General features: G+C 49.2%; 2 protein-coding genes across 2 annotated transcripts in view; one reads left to right on the top strand and one right to left on the bottom strand.

Annotated features, from left to right (window-relative positions):
* LOC104129016 (zona pellucida sperm-binding protein 4) overlaps positions 1–557 on the bottom strand; it is a 5682-nt gene extending 5125 nt beyond the window's left edge. Inside the window, 1 exon segment of the mRNA XM_035897397.1 lies at positions 344–557. Within this exon segment, the coding sequence (XP_035753290.1) occupies positions 344–557 (214 nt within the window).
* Positions 558–4694: 4137 nt separating this feature from the next.
* LOC104129118 (cytochrome P450 2C9) lies at positions 4695–10645 on the top strand. Its single transcript, XM_009642020.2, has 9 exons — positions 4695–4874; positions 5218–5380; positions 5867–6016; positions 6319–6479; positions 6872–7048; positions 7576–7717; positions 8132–8319; positions 9479–9620; positions 10325–10645. The coding sequence occupies exons 1-9, from the start codon at positions 4695–4697 to the stop codon at positions 10504–10506; spliced, it is 1485 nt and encodes a 494-aa protein (XP_009640315.1). The 3' UTR covers positions 10507–10645.
* Positions 10646–16176: the final 5531 nt, after the last annotated feature.

Here is a 16176-nt window from a genome sequence, read left to right on the forward strand (position 1 = left end):
CAGTATCGAGGGAAAGAAGAGACAGCAGCAGGGACTTCAGCATCCCACATTGAAGATAGGGTCCACTACAATCCTACCTTTCTGAAGGAAACAAGGCCATAGCTAGTATTAGGGTCTGGGCCAGCAGGGGCACGTGAGGGAGGCCAGCAGCCAAGACCATCTAGATCCAGGCACAGAACTCCACCAAAACCCTTGACTGCACAGTCACATAAACAGTCCCCTGGTTACACAAAATGCACTGAAGCTGTTGGACAACACTTCACATCAAAACCTGCCCCTTTCTCCTCATTCCAGGCATACCTCTGCTCTATACAAAGATACAGCAGTAAGAAAGCCTCTTGACACCACCCTCACTCACCCCAAGTAGTCAGCACAAAGGAAGCATTCCCTTCCCAGCCTGGAGGTAAGGTGAGCTGCAGGCCTTCTCGGCTACAAGCCAGCAGGGTAGGATCAGAAAAAACACTACCCTGAGCCTCCACAACCAAAACAAGACCACCAAGAAACCCCCAGAAGAGCATGGCTCCAAATGCATTCCTAGACTGCCCTACAACACCCATCCTGCTCCCTTGCTAAGGACCATAGAACAGCAGCTCTTAGCCTAGCCCTTTTAAACTGTGGAGCCAGCTGGGATCAGAAATTCCTGATGTGTCCAGGTGAACCCAGCCCAGCAGTTTAACACCTTCCATTGCCCACACCTGGCTCTGAACCCATCGCAGACTGCACGCACCATTTGCAGAAAACCACAGGGCAGGAGCTGAGCTTATGTCAAGATGGGTCTGTATTCATATCACTAAGCTGAGAGGAGCTCATCTGTGCAATTTACTGTAGAGCCCTAGGAGGGTCTTCAAACCCTTTTTTCTCACCCTGTGTTCTTCCCACTGCTGGCCCATCCAGGAGATCTGCCTGCTTTTCCCCATGTACCCTACTGCTGCAGTAATTGCTCAATATATGGCATGAGTGCAAGAAGCTGAGTGATGATGCTCTTTTGCTCTTTTAAAGGTGCCACTGCTTCAAATGCCAGACACAGGGTGCTGACGTACAAGCACAGAAATAGCCCTCCACATGAAATCTGTGCAAAACTATGGCGCTCAGGAGGCTTTGCACACCTAAAAGAGGATAGTTCCCCTTAAACACTCCTGGCTGTGGACTACAGCCCCGTTTGCGGTGTGGTTGTGTGGGAATAGCTGCAGGACTGTTCCAGGCCTGGCTGCCAGGTGGCAGGACCATATGCTCTGTGGGACCCCCACCCCCAAAAGCTCATGGGTGGGCCCCTAAGATGGGCCTGAAACACAAGTAAAGGGAGCCTCTGTGATCCCGGAGAAAGCTCTGCCTGCCAGCACCCGTTGCCTGCCTGTAACTGCAACATGTCTCATGTGGAGCCTACTCCCTGCTCACACATCAGGCTGCAACACCTACACTGAATAAAAGTCGTGTTGTCCATCTTACCATACAGATGTTTCTGCATTCATGCAATGGAGGTGTGAATGTCTTCACACTGTTGCAGAAGGGATGCACACGTAGTTTGTGCATGCCTTTTTGCACCCTACTTTTTCCTTCCCTACTTTTTGCTGTGGGAGCACTGGCATAGCCTGTGCCATCATGTTCTTTTGTAATGTGCTTATTTGCTTGGGACTGGATCATCACACACATTCCAGCATGGTGTGGGGGTTAGATGAGCAGGGTTTCTGATCTTGACCCTTAATTATGCACTTCCATTGGTAGTCACCCACACTTTTGCTCTCAGCAGAGCCTTCAGATCCCAGATTTCTGCAGCAGGCAGCATGCTCGCCCCTCCAGCCAGCCCTCATCAACAGGCATGGGGAGTAGCCGGGGAGATGTTTCCTCTGCTCTTCCACCTTAGCCCACAGCCCGTCTTTCCTCTACAGCTGTACAGGGTGCCATGATCCCAGCCGTCCAGCTGGGTGAAGAACATCACTGCACCTTCCCTGCACACCGCTTATTTCATGCACCAACCAGGAGGGCTGTTCTGCAAAGTGCAAGACCTTTTCAGCTGCTCTGCACAGCAGGGACTGAGGCAAATGGGTCTGGACAGGCTGCCTGCATGGCCGCTGTTTGAGCAGCGTTCGTGAACCAAATGTGCTGGTCCCAGCGCCTGCCTGGGCACTGGGCAGCCACGGTGGAGGGGCACCTGGGGAAAACATTTGGACTTTGGCAGGGAGGGAGGCTTCACCTCTGTAGAAGCTGAGCGTTGTGCCAAGACAGCTTGCCCAAATCTCATGGCCAGTGTGTGGCTGCTGAATGTGTCATTTGACTGCATTACCTCCTGATAATTGGGTAAACAATAACAAATAAACAAAGTACTTTGGAGCTATAGATAGTATTCATTACACTTTAACCCACCAATGCTTTAATTATGCTGACAGGAAAAATGTCTACATGTACTTGAAGAATAACTGTATGTGAAACAATACCCGGAGTGCTGTAGAGCCACCGGGCAATACCTGTGCTGAGCACAGTTTCAGGTAAGCGCCCTTTCCTAATTTCTGCACACGCACTTGAGAGCCATTCTGGATGATGCAGAGATGGGAGGCAAGTGAAATAAGCCTGGAAATCATGGAAAGGAGATGCTTTGGAAGAAGTTGCTATAGGCAGTGGCAAGCAGCCTGGCTGAGAGGAAACAGGCCTCTCTTCCTCACAGATCTCCTCATCCATCCAATAGTTCTCCTGCATCACAGTGACCCAGCTGTAAGCACCAATTCAGCTAGCAGACAGGACCACCACAGACAGGACATGCAGAGGATGAAGGTAGGTGAGGCAATTGTTTCTGTAGGCCACTAGCCTGAAGCTGATCGTGACCCCAGCAAGCTAAAATCTTCCTGGGATGCCCATCAGGAAAAATCCTCTCCACCTAACCATTTTGAGCCTGAGAGACTGGGGCAGACTAGCGGCAGTGTAGGAGTTGCCCTGGCTTTTCTTGGAGTTGCCAGAAAGTTTTCTAGAGACCTGTGGGAAGAAAAGGAGGTTTTAAATGCCGCCACCCAGAAGTGCCAGGAAGAGGAGTACAAAATGCCCTGCGCATTGCGGGACTGCCTCCGACGAGACCGCTGCGTGTCTGGCCTGTACCTGCACCGTAAGTGGTACAAATGGCGGCGCAGGAGGAGCTGAGCAGCATTTTCAGGCAGCAGGGATATGTGCACCAAGCATCCCGGGGATGGGGGGTGCTGGCTGCACAGCGGGCAGGAGTGGCATTTCGCACTGCCACCCTCTGAACCGAGGTCCTGAACTTCTCTTTTTGAGAAGGCACAGGCAGCAAGCCTGCGGGAGATTCTACACAACGATGGCAGATTTTCTTCAAGCATGTGCTTTATTTTAGAAAAAAAAGAGTCAAAGCTACAACACTGGTAGCCTTTTCTTTGAATATCCTTAGTAAGTGCCTCCAATGAACTTAAAACTAAAGTTCCCAGGGAAGATGGAGAGGAGGGGATTTCAGCCTGGCCTTCCTGGACTTTCACGTGAATGGAGAAGACAGATTCTTAGCACCTGCAAACAGAAGCAAGTACTCAGAAAACCCTTGGACATTACTGTGACATGAAAAGGCCCACGGTTTCCCACAGGGAAAGGTCTGAGTGACTGGTCTTAAGCGTTTTCCTCCCTTGTAAATCCCCAGTGTATCTGCCAGGGTGGTGGAATATTTGGAATATAACGATTTTATCCTGATAAAAATGAGAAATCTCAAACATATTCCTAGTTCCAGGACTTTTGCGCAAAGTGTTTTCCAAACCATGAGGCAGAGCTGAGAAATGAGCCCTTGTCCTCAGGAATGAGGGAACTTTACAGGGAAGGTGGTAAGGTCATGGATGTTGGCAGCAGAGAGACCTCAGGTAGCAGTACAAACTCCCATGAATGCCACTTTCACTGGGTGGGAGTACCTAGAGCTACATGAACTTCCATGAACTGCCCTGGCAACATCTGAGCTGATGCAGGAGTTTAGGGCAGTAGGTCAGCAACTAGCCCAAACTTGTTGGCAATTCAGTTTTTCCATCAAAGTATCAAGTTGCCCTGGTTTTGGCTGGGATAGAGTTAATTTTCTTCCTGCTTGTTTATTGTGATGCCTGGAGACCTTTCTGCCCTTGCTAGACAGGTTTTTTATACTTTCCTCTCTTGTGAGGCCAGACAGCCCTAGGGAGAGAGACTGAGGCACCTGCTGTGCACTGAGGAGAACACGTTGGGATGTTCTTTGGCACATCACATGCAGTGTGAACTCCACTGATAATGCCAGGAGGACTTCAGGAGCAAGCAAGGATGGCTCACCCCATTGAGAGCTTGTACAATCAATACCAAAGAACAGAAAATCCAAATGGCACTGAAGTACTTGGAAGATGCTCTCCTGACTGAATTTCTGGAAGCACCTCAGTAGAAGAGGGAGCTCCTAGTGTGATCTCTTTAACAATGAACTTTAGGTGAAACAAAACAAGTTTTATGAGCATATTATAAATTTCTTAACCTCTCTTGGCCTCTGCAATTGTTTGAGATAAGGCGTATCTTCAATGCCCAATTAACACTGAGAGAAATCCTAGTTTCGTAACACAGGGCGGTCTAACAAATGATTGACTAGTAACATTGACTAACTCAACCACGTGATCTAAAACCCGCTGCTGAGCTAACATAGCCCTGCAGTATATAAACTCAGGCTCCAGCAGCCAGAGTCACTCCCTCCTGAGCTGCAGAAGCAAATGGACCTCCTGGGAGCAGCCCCTGTTGTCGTCCTGGTTTGCATTGCTTGCCTGCTCTCCTTCGCAGCATGGAGAGGGAGGTCTGGAAAGGGGAAGATGCCTCCAGGACCGTCTCCTCTTCCCATCCTAGGTAATGTGCTGCAAGTGAAACCAAAGAACTTGGCCAAAACCCTCCAGAAGGTAAGGTCACTTTCTTCTTCTCTCTTACTTTCTTCTGTGGGCGAGAAATGTGTGGGACTTGTGCATGGGGACAACCTGTGGCCATAGCTTGATGAGTGGCCATCTCAGAGGAGCAGAAAGTTCATGGGCATCTCAGCTGCTCCCCCTCACTGCTGTTGGCATTTTTGTTCAGGGCCTGATAGCTGGGAACCCTCTACACACCCACGTTTATCACGAGAGGACCAGGTTGATGATGCTGGTCTGTGAGGCTGCACTGCCTGCAGTGGGATGCAGCAACAACACCACTTTTCAACTCCTCCTCCCTATCTGCTCCATGGCCATGTTCTCTCTTGCATTTTGACAGCTTAGTGAAGAGTATGGACCCGTGTTCACAGTGCACCTGGGCTCTGACCCAGTGGTGGTGCTGCATGGACATGATGTGGTGAAAGAAGCCTTGGTTGATCGCGCAGACGAGTTTGCTGCCAGAGGACGCATGCCAATAGGAGACAGGGCTAACAACGGATTTGGTATGTTTGCTGACTGCTGAAGAGAAGGGCAGGACTGAGGGCGTGTTTGGCAGATTAGAGCTGGAGTGTACGATGCACGAGGGAAGGCTGCGGGGAGTGGGTGGGTCCCACCTGGAGAAGGGATGGTGGAGTGGGCTGTAATTCCTGGTTTCCACCACCCAAAGAGGGTAGCAGAGAAATGGAGCCTGACTGATCTGAGCAATGAGCAGTGAAAGGGCAAGTGGCAACTGCCACCAGCTGCAGCAAGGGAAATTATGTGTGGATGTGAGTGATGAACTGTGCACAACGAGGTTGGGTATGTGGTGGAGAAGGCCAAAAGCAGGCAGTTGGATTACAGGACCTCCATGGCCTGCAAACCACAGTACTCTATGACACTACCATATCAGTGGTCTCCCAGGGATAGGATTCACTGTTACTGTGAGCTTCTGTTCATCTCACACTCAGCTTGCCCAACCCTGGTCTTCCCTCCTCCTTCTTCCTCTGCAGGGATTATTTTTAGCAATAACGAGGAGTGGTTACAAGTCCGGCGGTTTGCTCTCAGCACTCTGCGCAACTTTGGAATGGGGAAGAGGAGTGTTGAAGAGAGGATCCAGGAGGAAACTGAGTACTTGCTGGAAGAGATCAACAAAACAAAGGGTATGGTCCATTTTTAATATAGCTTATGTTTGCAAAAAAGGGACTGTATTAAGGGAGCCCATGTCTTTAGCATAGAATTGAAGTTCCCATGCGTTTGTTCCATGCACCGGCTACCCCTCATTACAAAGCAGTAAATAATTCTGTGATCATGTACTGTTCTTTTTGGAGGACGCTTCTGTGTCACTTAGAGATTGTGATCTGATATTTCCACTAACAACCAGAGCTCAGGTTACTCACAGCAGCCATAAGTAGCCATAGTTTTGGGGTTTTTTTTTTAACTTTTAACTTTTCTGAAATTACAGAAGCACCTTTTGACCCAACCTTCATGCTGAGCTGTGCTGTTTCCAATGTCATATGCTCCATCGTCTTTGGGAAACGATATGACTATAAAGACAAGAAGTTCCTGGCCCTGATGAACAACATGAACAACATCTTTGAGATGATGAACTCCCACTGGGGACAGGTACATTCCATAGCCATTTCACAGTGGCAACGTTCTCCCAGGGGAGCAGGAGGCCTCCCTCCCAGTGAAGTCCCATTTCAGTCTGCTAACTAGGACCCCATCAATGCTCTGCTGCACAGGAGGGAATTCATTCAAGAGCAAGAAGCACGCTCACCTATGGACTTGGCTTTGCCAGCTAAGTGCAGCTTCCCCCTAGTCCTGAACACACCACTTCTCGACCTCTAAGGTTCCACTACTACTAAGCAAGCCCCTACTGCCCTGTCAGACTGCCCAGCCTGACAGCCCTTCTGCTTGGCTCAGTTGAGAGCGTTGTGGCCTTCCTAGGCTTTTCACTAATATCAAAGGATGGGGCAATGGTCATGCTAGGGACCTTCCTGCTTCTTTCCTTCCAGCTCTACCAGATGTTCTCAAAGATCCTGGATTACTTTCCTGGCCCACACAACAGAATATTCACAGAATTTGATGCTCTAAAAGCCTTTGTGTCAGAGGAGGTGAAGATGCATCAAGCCTCCCTAGATCCCAGCTCCCCTCAGGATTTCATCGACTGCTTCCTCAGCAAAATGCAGGAGGTAAGGAGACAGCATACAGCCCCAACTCATCCCCAAACACACCCACACTGAGCCCTTTCCCTCTCCTAAGTAACAACACAGACATTGGGATGATCCCTTCCCAGGCAGCTGGGCTGCGCAGCGTGAAGACACCAACAATACCCCAGATATTGCCTGTGCTAGAGCTGATAGCTCTGGGTCTGCACACCCACCAGCCACTACCTGCAGCTGCTTGGACAGCAAGACCTTCATCTGCTCTCGTCGAAACACAGGGACTTTTGCAGTCTGGTCTTGCAGTTCTTTCACTGGAAAGCAGTTGGCACAGCAAGGGCAAACAGGCAGCTACGTACCATTTGTTACACAGCTTGAAAGAAGGTTGCTCTGGGGTTGAGCTTACTGCACAAAGATAGCATTGCAATGTCCCAGATGGCTGCTGCACCTTAGCAGAGAAATGCAATAGCTCTAGGTGAAAACAAAGGCCTGGGATGACACAAGAAAGGTCCACTTTTCTTAGCTCAGCCAGAGAAACAGCCCAGCCTTTTCCCTAGGAGAAAGAGCATCCCAATTCCAGTTTCCACATGAAGAACCTGATAACCAGCACCTTCGACCTGTTCATTGCTGGAACTGAGACAACTAGCACCACCGTAAGATATGGGCTTCTGCTTCTTCTCAAATACCCAAAGATACAAGGTACCAGTCTGTGACCTCTTCCTCTCTAGCTGTTCCCCTGGGTTGGGCGCGTGTCTAACACCACATCCTTCTCCCAACTTTTCTCCTCTCTCTTTCATAGTTTATCTAAATGGGCAAAGTCCTTGCACTGTCATTCCCCTGGCTTGCCATTAGAGAACCCTCAGCTTCACTGGCATCAGCAGCAGCTGCACTCCTCTCACAGCCAGGGACCTGACTGTGTCCACATCTTTATCTTCCAGTACTCCTATTTAGCCAAGTCACTAGGAGGACATACTTTGCGTGGGCCACAGCGGAGCTGCGTTCTAGTCAACACCAAAGCCAACATCAATGCTCCTGTGATCTGTGGACAGCTTAGGGAAACCTGTTTAGGTAGGTTTTGTTTAGCCATTTTATGGTTTGTGTCTCTCATGACAGAGAAAGTTCAAGAAGAGATCGACCAGGTAGTAGGCCGATCACGAAGACCTTGCGTGGCTGACCGGACCCGGATGCCCTACACAGATGCAGTGGTCCATGAAATTCAGCGCTTCATCTCCCTTGTCCCCCTGAGTGTCCCTCACACTGTGACCAAAGACACCCACTTCAGAGAGTACATCATTCCCAAGGTTAGTGTGCAAGCTCTCAAGTTCAACAACAAGGTGGCAGTATGTTTGCTCTTAGGCTGTCAGTTACAAGCCAGAAGCTAGAAATGCTGTGGCCTGACCTCATTGTCACCCAGCCCTTCATGAAGGTTTTATCCTCAGGCTCCTGCAGCTCTCTTGCAATCCCTTGTTGCCGCTCCATGGGCCAAGATTGGAACAGTAGCTCTGCCCAACACTTTGCTTATGTGCTCTGCCACTTTACCTGTCTGCAGAAACACAATGGGTTCACAAAAAACCAGAACAGTGACTCCTCACGCAGAAGGCAGCAAAGCCATGGAACTGCTCACCACCGTCCAGGAGAGCCTGTGCACATGCTTGGAAGCAAAGTCAGTCGCAGTTATTGAGCACAGAAAGCCCCTGAGCCACAGAGTGCTGGAGGATATGGTTGCATTCAAGGGAACAAGCAAAACCTATTTGCCCTGTTCTTACACACATCTTGAGGCAGTCACTGCTGGCCACTGCCAGAGGCAGGCTGATGGGCTAGAGCAACCCATGGTTGGGCCTGGCCTGCTGCAGCAATGCTCATTGCTCTTCTGGGTGACCATGCATGGCAGGGGAACAGCAGCACACAGGCTGTTGGTGTTTTGATTTTCAGCTGCTTGTGTAAAATCAAAAGGCAGGACCCAGGGAACTGTTCAGCTTCCAGCAGAGGGCTCTTGTGTCATCCCACCCCCCAGTCAATGGCTGGTCTGGAAGAGGATTGTAGCAGGAGAAATTTGTCAGGAGAGGGGAAGAGAACTTCATTTCCACAACCTTGTGTGCTTTTGCTTTTCGGGGCTCACAGAAAAGAAGAAACGTAGTGTATCTACAAGTTCATAACTGTGAAACACTAAGAAAGAGGAAGAATTAGGTGGCGTGTCCCCAGATGACCAGAGCAAGGTGAGGATAAATGGTCTGAGAGTGAGAAGGAGCATTCAGGAAGAGCAGCCAACAACTGTCCTTGCTGTGACATCTAGCAGGGTTTCCCTAAAGCTGCCGCCTCAAAGGAAGGGACCCCAAAGGGATACCAAAGGTATTGATAGGACTGTGCTGGGAAGCTCAGTCTTAACTTGGCAGGCAGTCGGATTAAGTGATCTAACTCACGTCCCCTTCATGTTCTTCTCTTCCCCTTGTGTTACCTCAGGGCACCACAATCTTTCCCAGCCTTGATTCTGTCCTCCATGACAGTAAAGAGTTTCCAAACCCAAATGAGTTCAACCCTGGACATTTCTTGAATGAGAATGGCACCTTTAGGAAGAGTGAGTTCTTCATGCCCTTCTCAGCAGGTAAAGCACTGGCGTTCTCTCTTTTCCTCTCTCTGTCGACCTTGTCCTCTGGGGACCACCCTGCCTTTCCCTATAACACACACTTCCTCTTCCCAACATGGTCCCACTGGTGCTTCCTTGGGGCTCACTGTTCTCTGGATAACTCCTCCCTGCTGCTCCCTTCCCCAGCTGCATCTACCACCTTGTTTGGGCCCGGTGGCTTCTCAGATCACCTACTAGGAGTTGCCGATGTGATGGTGTGAACAGACCCATTGAGGCTTCCCAAAATACCTGTCACCTTCCTATGCAACCACCAAAGTCATCCTTAACCCCCTCATCTTTCTGTGGTAGCTCCATTTTTTCCCCAGCACCCCTTAAGTACCTCTCGGGCTACGTGCAACCTCTCGCCTACCAATAGCCCCCACCCTCCGCTTTCTCTCCCATGCTTTATGTCACCTTGCTCTCTCTCTCATCTTGTCTCCTGTGATGTCCCCTCCATGTTTAAGCTTTCTCCTGCTCCTGTTCTTCCTTCACACACCTAACCAAACTGCCAAGGGTCTTTCTCCAACAAACTCTTCTCTTGCAAATGTCCTTAGTAATCCTGACAGTCATCTCTCTGCTGCAGCTGTATCTGGTAAATAAAGCTGTGCAACCCATCTGCGTAGTACAAGCTCTGGTCTACTCGGCAACACCTGTTGAATGCTATTTGCTGTTTTCACTTGCAGGGAAGCGAATATGCCCTGGAGAGGGCCTGGCACGCATGGAGATATTCTTACTTATCAGCACCCTCTTGCAGAACTTTACCTTGAAGCCTGTCGTTGACCCCCAGGAACTCAGCATAACCCCAACACTGAGCGGGACAGGCAATGTACCTCCTGCCTACGAGCTCTGTGCTCTCCCCCGCTAAAAACCACAAAACCTCTCTCCACAGTGTCCTGAGCCTGGCTACTGCTTTACATCGCCCTTACTAGAACCAATGGCAGGAGCATTGGCCCGCTTTCCCAAGGCTTCCAAGAAGGCAGCCCAAACACAGGTGCATGCACAGAGTAGATGCCTTCCAAAGCCTCCCAGAACTGCTCCACCACATCTCAGGGAGGCCCTAGGTGACATTAGAGCCTCTGGCACAGACGTTCTGTCCACAGGCTCACTGAGCACAGTGGCTGCATCAAACAGCTGACTTTCTCGCCAACACAGCTCCCATGGCTGCCTCCCGCAGCACGCGTCCCACCAACAGCAGGCTTTGCAGATGGATAGCGCTGCATGTGTGTACATTAACAACCCAATAAAGAAAAATCTATTTATGAGGATTTAAGCCATTATTTTCTTTGGGTTGGGGCAGCACCCACGTCTGCTGCTCCACTGCAGAGTAGGTCTGCAGCACCTGTGGCCAGTGCCCTGTGGGAAGGGCTGTCCCCCCACTCATTTCTTGGGCACTCTATGGCCCAGCCTTTCCACAAACTGGGAGCACCTTCTCTATGGCTCCTCTCTGTCCTCCTCCCACCATCTCCCCCAGGCCTTCTGCTCTCCCCAAGGCATTTGCCAGCACAACCTCGCCTGTCACCCTGGACACTTGGCACCCCCACACAAATCAAGATGGGGCTACTGAGGAGATCATTTCTCTGGATGGTGTCTCCTGCCCAAATCACATTGCCACCCCACCTCCCAGATGAAATGCCAAAGTACAGAGGAAAGAACAGCCTGAGTGAGAGCCTGTTGCAGGTAAAGAACAGCTGAGAACTAAGGGAAGTTGCCATCATGAGGGCTAAGTTCTGCAGCTGGTGTTGCATTCTCCTTTTGGTTTTCTTAGGCATACCACTTCATCTCACTTATGGTCTGGACTCGTCCCAAATGAAGAGTGCATCCTTGTCTTTGCAGGCTGTTGCGAGGAGCTCAGGCACCTGAGTGATACGGACTTCAATCAACTCTCTGGATGCTCTTTTCTACCATCAGTATCACTGCAAGGATTTAGATGTTCTTTATTAAAATGAATTAACCTAAATTTAGGAGGACAGCAAAACCATTTCTCCCAGAGGGCTTGGGTACTCCAGGGGAATCTCATTTTGTTTCTGCATCTCAGAGGCATCATTGCAAACAAGTTTTTTCCCCATCCAAAGTCTCTTTGTCCTGTCCTCCATAGAATTTCATGTGTGCATAAAGAGAGAACTCTCTTGTTCGTAAACTGCAACCATGTGACCCCTGGTATCCAGGAAAAGGATTGTGTCTGTTATTTCTGGTCCCAGCCACTATTTGGTCCTTTTCTTTCAGTGACAGGGCGGACGGGTTTCATAAATGGATTCCACCACAGATGGCTCTCTTCTGGGCTTCTTCATCCTCATGGGCTTTGGTTGTATTTGGATCTCTGGTTTGCAGTGTTTGTCTGGATCTTCATTTACATAGATATTTGTTGTCCCATGCATCATGGTCATATAAAAGTCCTAGAAGCAAAATATAATTTCTGTGATGGTTGTCACAAGGTACTCAGAGACCTTGTAAGCACTGCAGAGAACACAGTATGCAAGAATTCCCACCTCTCTTTGGAATGTTTGGCAGTTTTTTGAAGAAAATGTCATATTTGCTCACATCTCAGGTTTATCCCTCCTTCTCCCTCCATTTTTGCCCATGCAGGACACAGCTCTAATGCCTTTGTACAATGGCAAATGACTCCTGGCCTCTCATCTGGACTTGCATCAAATGGACAGACATGCAACCAGAAACAGCAGTCATGTAGGAGCTCCAGGCAAGCATGGGGAGAGAGCTTACCCTGAGCTCTCTGTTAGTCTAGGGCTACCCTTAAAGCCAGTTCTGCATTTAGTAACTCACTCAGCAGCGTGTGTGCTATGTTGAGAATCAGTTAATAGATGACTTACGTCTGGAGGTCTGGGAGGGGACGATTCATATTCATGTTCTTCCTGCACATTGGGATGTTCATTTTTCTGAAGCAATGAACAAAAGAGTGATAAACAACATCGATCCTACAATTCACAAACAACTGCATAAGAAGCACAGGGCAGTAAGAAACTGTTCTCAGGATGTACTCAGGGGATAAATAACCACACAGGGGACAATATCCAGGACAATACCCAACATATTCTAAGCTGGATGCCAAAACCCTCTTTCATTTGGAACACTCATGGAGTCCACTTGATGCCTGCCCATGAGAATGACCTTACAGAGGGGAAACCTCAAACCCTGAGCGTTGCTCTTACTAGAACATCCAAAACTTGTCTGGTCCTTTAACACAGGGGAAAACCCTCACTTCCACACTTGCCTCCCTCAGCTTTCTTTCTGAAGTAAGGAAACATAAAGATCCATGCAAGTACTAGAGCTGCTTAAAAATATCTGTAAAGTGGCAGGGGAAGGAAAAGGCCCTTTTAGGTAGAACTGTCAACGTCTGGCTGTCTTTCCCCATGGCAGGTTGACTGCCTCTTTGGTGGTGCGGGTGCTTTTTCACCTCAGAGGAAGGAAGCATGATGCTACAGAAACTCCTGACTCTACCTCAGCAGTGAGGAGGTAGGCAAGGTGTGAAGACCCACTCACCCCATGGGCTGGAACACGGAAAAAAAGGTGACCAAGCTGTACATACTATGAAACACCCTGGCAGCATTTCTGGAGCTAAGTAACAGCATTTTGGAGTGAGAGGATCCCTAAATGAATGATTTCTTGTGGGAAATGACAGAGAAATCCACTGAAGAACAGTGGTGATAGATTTTTCTTTTAATTTCCTGTTAGTTAATAGATCACTTGGAGGTGCACCTTCAGTACTTTCATATCAATTTCTCTTTTATCCTGGAACCTGCAACTCCTAAGCTGAGGTCCAGCCTTTGAGAGACAGAACAGAGACAGTCTGAGTGCCTAGGGACGTGGCCCCGAACTTCCCAAGAGCTTCAGGAGGTGTTGAATAAGGTTTCTGATGTGGAGGTCTCGGCTGGCAAGGCACCCAGGAGATGGAAGGTAGTCACCTGATTCCAGCTGTACTTCTTCCACTGGAGAACACAGACCACCGCCAAGACGACTGCAAGGACCAAGACCAGGAAGCTGGGTATCCCTGCAGCTACTCCAACCACCCAGGGCTCATACTAACTCACAGAGAAAGAGAGTCAGGTGAAACACATGCAGTGGGATCTTTTAACTCTGTGCTTAGTAGCTGTGCGAGTGGCTACCATACAACAGCAAGAAAAGCCAATGCAAGGAACAAAACTGCAGCCCTGGATCAAAACAGTGGCGTCCAGCCTAGCTGTACTGAGACGGACAGGGGAAGCAGAGATTTGATTTCAGAGAGAAAACGTTCTACACAATCAATCAGATTAAATAATGAAATTAACTCTTACCCCAGGAGAACAATCTGCCGGGACAGGTGTGCTTCCAGATGGATTTGCAGAAGTCTAGAAATAAGATGGCTACAGAACATTTACAAAGAAGTGTTTCATACAAAGCAAGTAAGGAGAAGAGGCGAAGTGAGCCGTTGCAAGACTTCAACAATAGCATGTGGCTGGTAACACACGGAGCACCCAGCTGCACCCTGAGGTCATGGCCTGTACTTGCCAGTCATAAGCAAGAACCTAAAGCCTGGTCCTTCCAACGATGGCTCTGACTGAACGGAAGGAATATGTTTTTCCTCAAAAAGGGGCTTGAGGGTAGAAAAAAGCATACACAAGAGATAAGCACAAATATATGATAGAGAAAGCTGGATTCAGAAGGAAAAGCAGCACAAAGGGGAGTGGGAAGCCCCAAGAAAAGCTGTGCTTTTGCAAGAGTCTGCTCTCTGTCCTTGCCACAACACTAGAGGCAGCTGCCTGCACGGCCTTGCCTGGAGGATCACTCGGTGCCTCGGCTCACAGATGCAAGGCATGCAGTGCAGGGCACGGGCAAACTTGGTGTACCCCAAACCAAAACCACCTGGCTTTTTCTAGCCATTGCAAAACATCACAGCCAGCTCCACATGACAAGGCAGCTCCAGCAAGAAGGAAGTCCATCGCACAGGCAGTGATGCCGGCAGGTGCCTCCCCTTTGCCAGGCTGACCCACCATCTCAAGCGGGCATTGCTCCAGCCGGGAGAGCCACAGGACCCAGCGTCCACCCCAGACAGAGCTCAAGAGCTGTACGTGCCTCCTCAAAGGCCACAGGTCAGCCAGGTCTCCTCTGGCCCCTGCAGCGAACAGATGCTCTCTTGAGTCAAGAGCAACCATGACCAATACTCACATCTACACCCATCTTTCAGTTACTCAGACAGAAAAATTGCCCTTCCCGATTCTAAGGCAGGTTGTGGGTGGACTGATTGTCCTCAATGCCCACAATTCAGCAGAAAAATGCAATTGATCCCTGGCTGGGAAGATGCAAAACCAGAAAGGGTCTGTGTCAGAACAGAGACTGTATTTCACAGTACAGCAAGCAGGAAGGTAGGATTAGAAAGCCCAGATCTTTGCATGCCTACAACTTTTTGTGGGAAGAGAGAGGAACCCCATGTCTTTTAGCAAAGAATTAGCAGCGATGTGTATCTTAACTGAGTGACAGGACACGTAAAGGACCCTCTGGTAACTGCTGTGCTGGCTAACAGCCTGCTCCTTTCTCTACCCCCTGTCTCACCAGGAGAACAGAAATTAAATCTGAAACAACATTCACATTCCCTCTGGATAAAGGAACAGGAAGAAAGTTCAGCTGCATTGCAGGCTTAGCAAACTCACCTCTTGCTGGATTTGTGGCTTTCTAAATAAACAGGAAAACAGGCACAAATGCAGGATTCTGGGTACTCTAAGCGTCTCACCTGCCTTTACTGCTACAATATAGTGTCAGCAGCATTAGGACAGTCTGTCAGAAGATCTGCATCAACGCTCACCCATAAAAGCAGCAATTTGTCTTCCAGAATACCACCGCCCAGCTCCTACAGGTAACATGATGGTGAGTAGTCATTGACCTTCATCCTATGCAGTGTACTTACTGAACTTAGAGTTGTGTTGTGAGATGGTGGGAAAGACTCTGTTGTCTCCTGCAGAGAAATAAAAAAAAAAAAAAAAAAAGAACTGAGTATTAGCAGTTGGGAGATGCCCCTGGGCAGGTGTGGGAGTGGAGAGGGGTGCTTCTGAAATAACTGGAAATCATAGTATGAGAATATACGCCTTTGAGCTGAACAGGAAAGGCACACTAGTTACTACAGAGAAAACAGAAACCATGCCATGCTACTGAAAAAAGCGGTATGAGGTAACGTGAACAGGCTTGCCTGAATTGTTTATACTATGCAGGGCCCCTGAGTGCTCAGGGCCTTGTCATGTAACGCATTTACCCTGACAGCTCCCCAGGGAGAAAGGGTAAGGCTGTTCAACCCCACTAGGGCTTGGGAGCTGAAGCACAGTGGCAGCCTGTAAAATAGTACGGTCTTGCACCTGCAGCCTTTGAGCCCCAAACTAATCACATGTGCTTGCTCCTGTTGATTCGAGGACAGCTGAAAATGAGAGAAACACATTACCTCCTTCCCGACTCAGTTGTTTCCGCCCATAGACAGGGAAATATTCAGAAGAACCTCTGCTAGATGTACTGTCTGTCTGTCTACTGGGATAGAGAGACTCTGCCATCTGGGAGGAAT

The sequence above is a fragment of the Egretta garzetta genome, unplaced genomic scaffold (genome assembly GCF_000687185.1).
Source record: "Egretta garzetta isolate BGI_Z169 unplaced genomic scaffold, ASM68718v1 scaffold56, whole genome shotgun sequence".
NCBI classification, from domain to species: domain Eukaryota; kingdom Metazoa; phylum Chordata; class Aves; order Pelecaniformes; family Ardeidae; genus Egretta; species Egretta garzetta.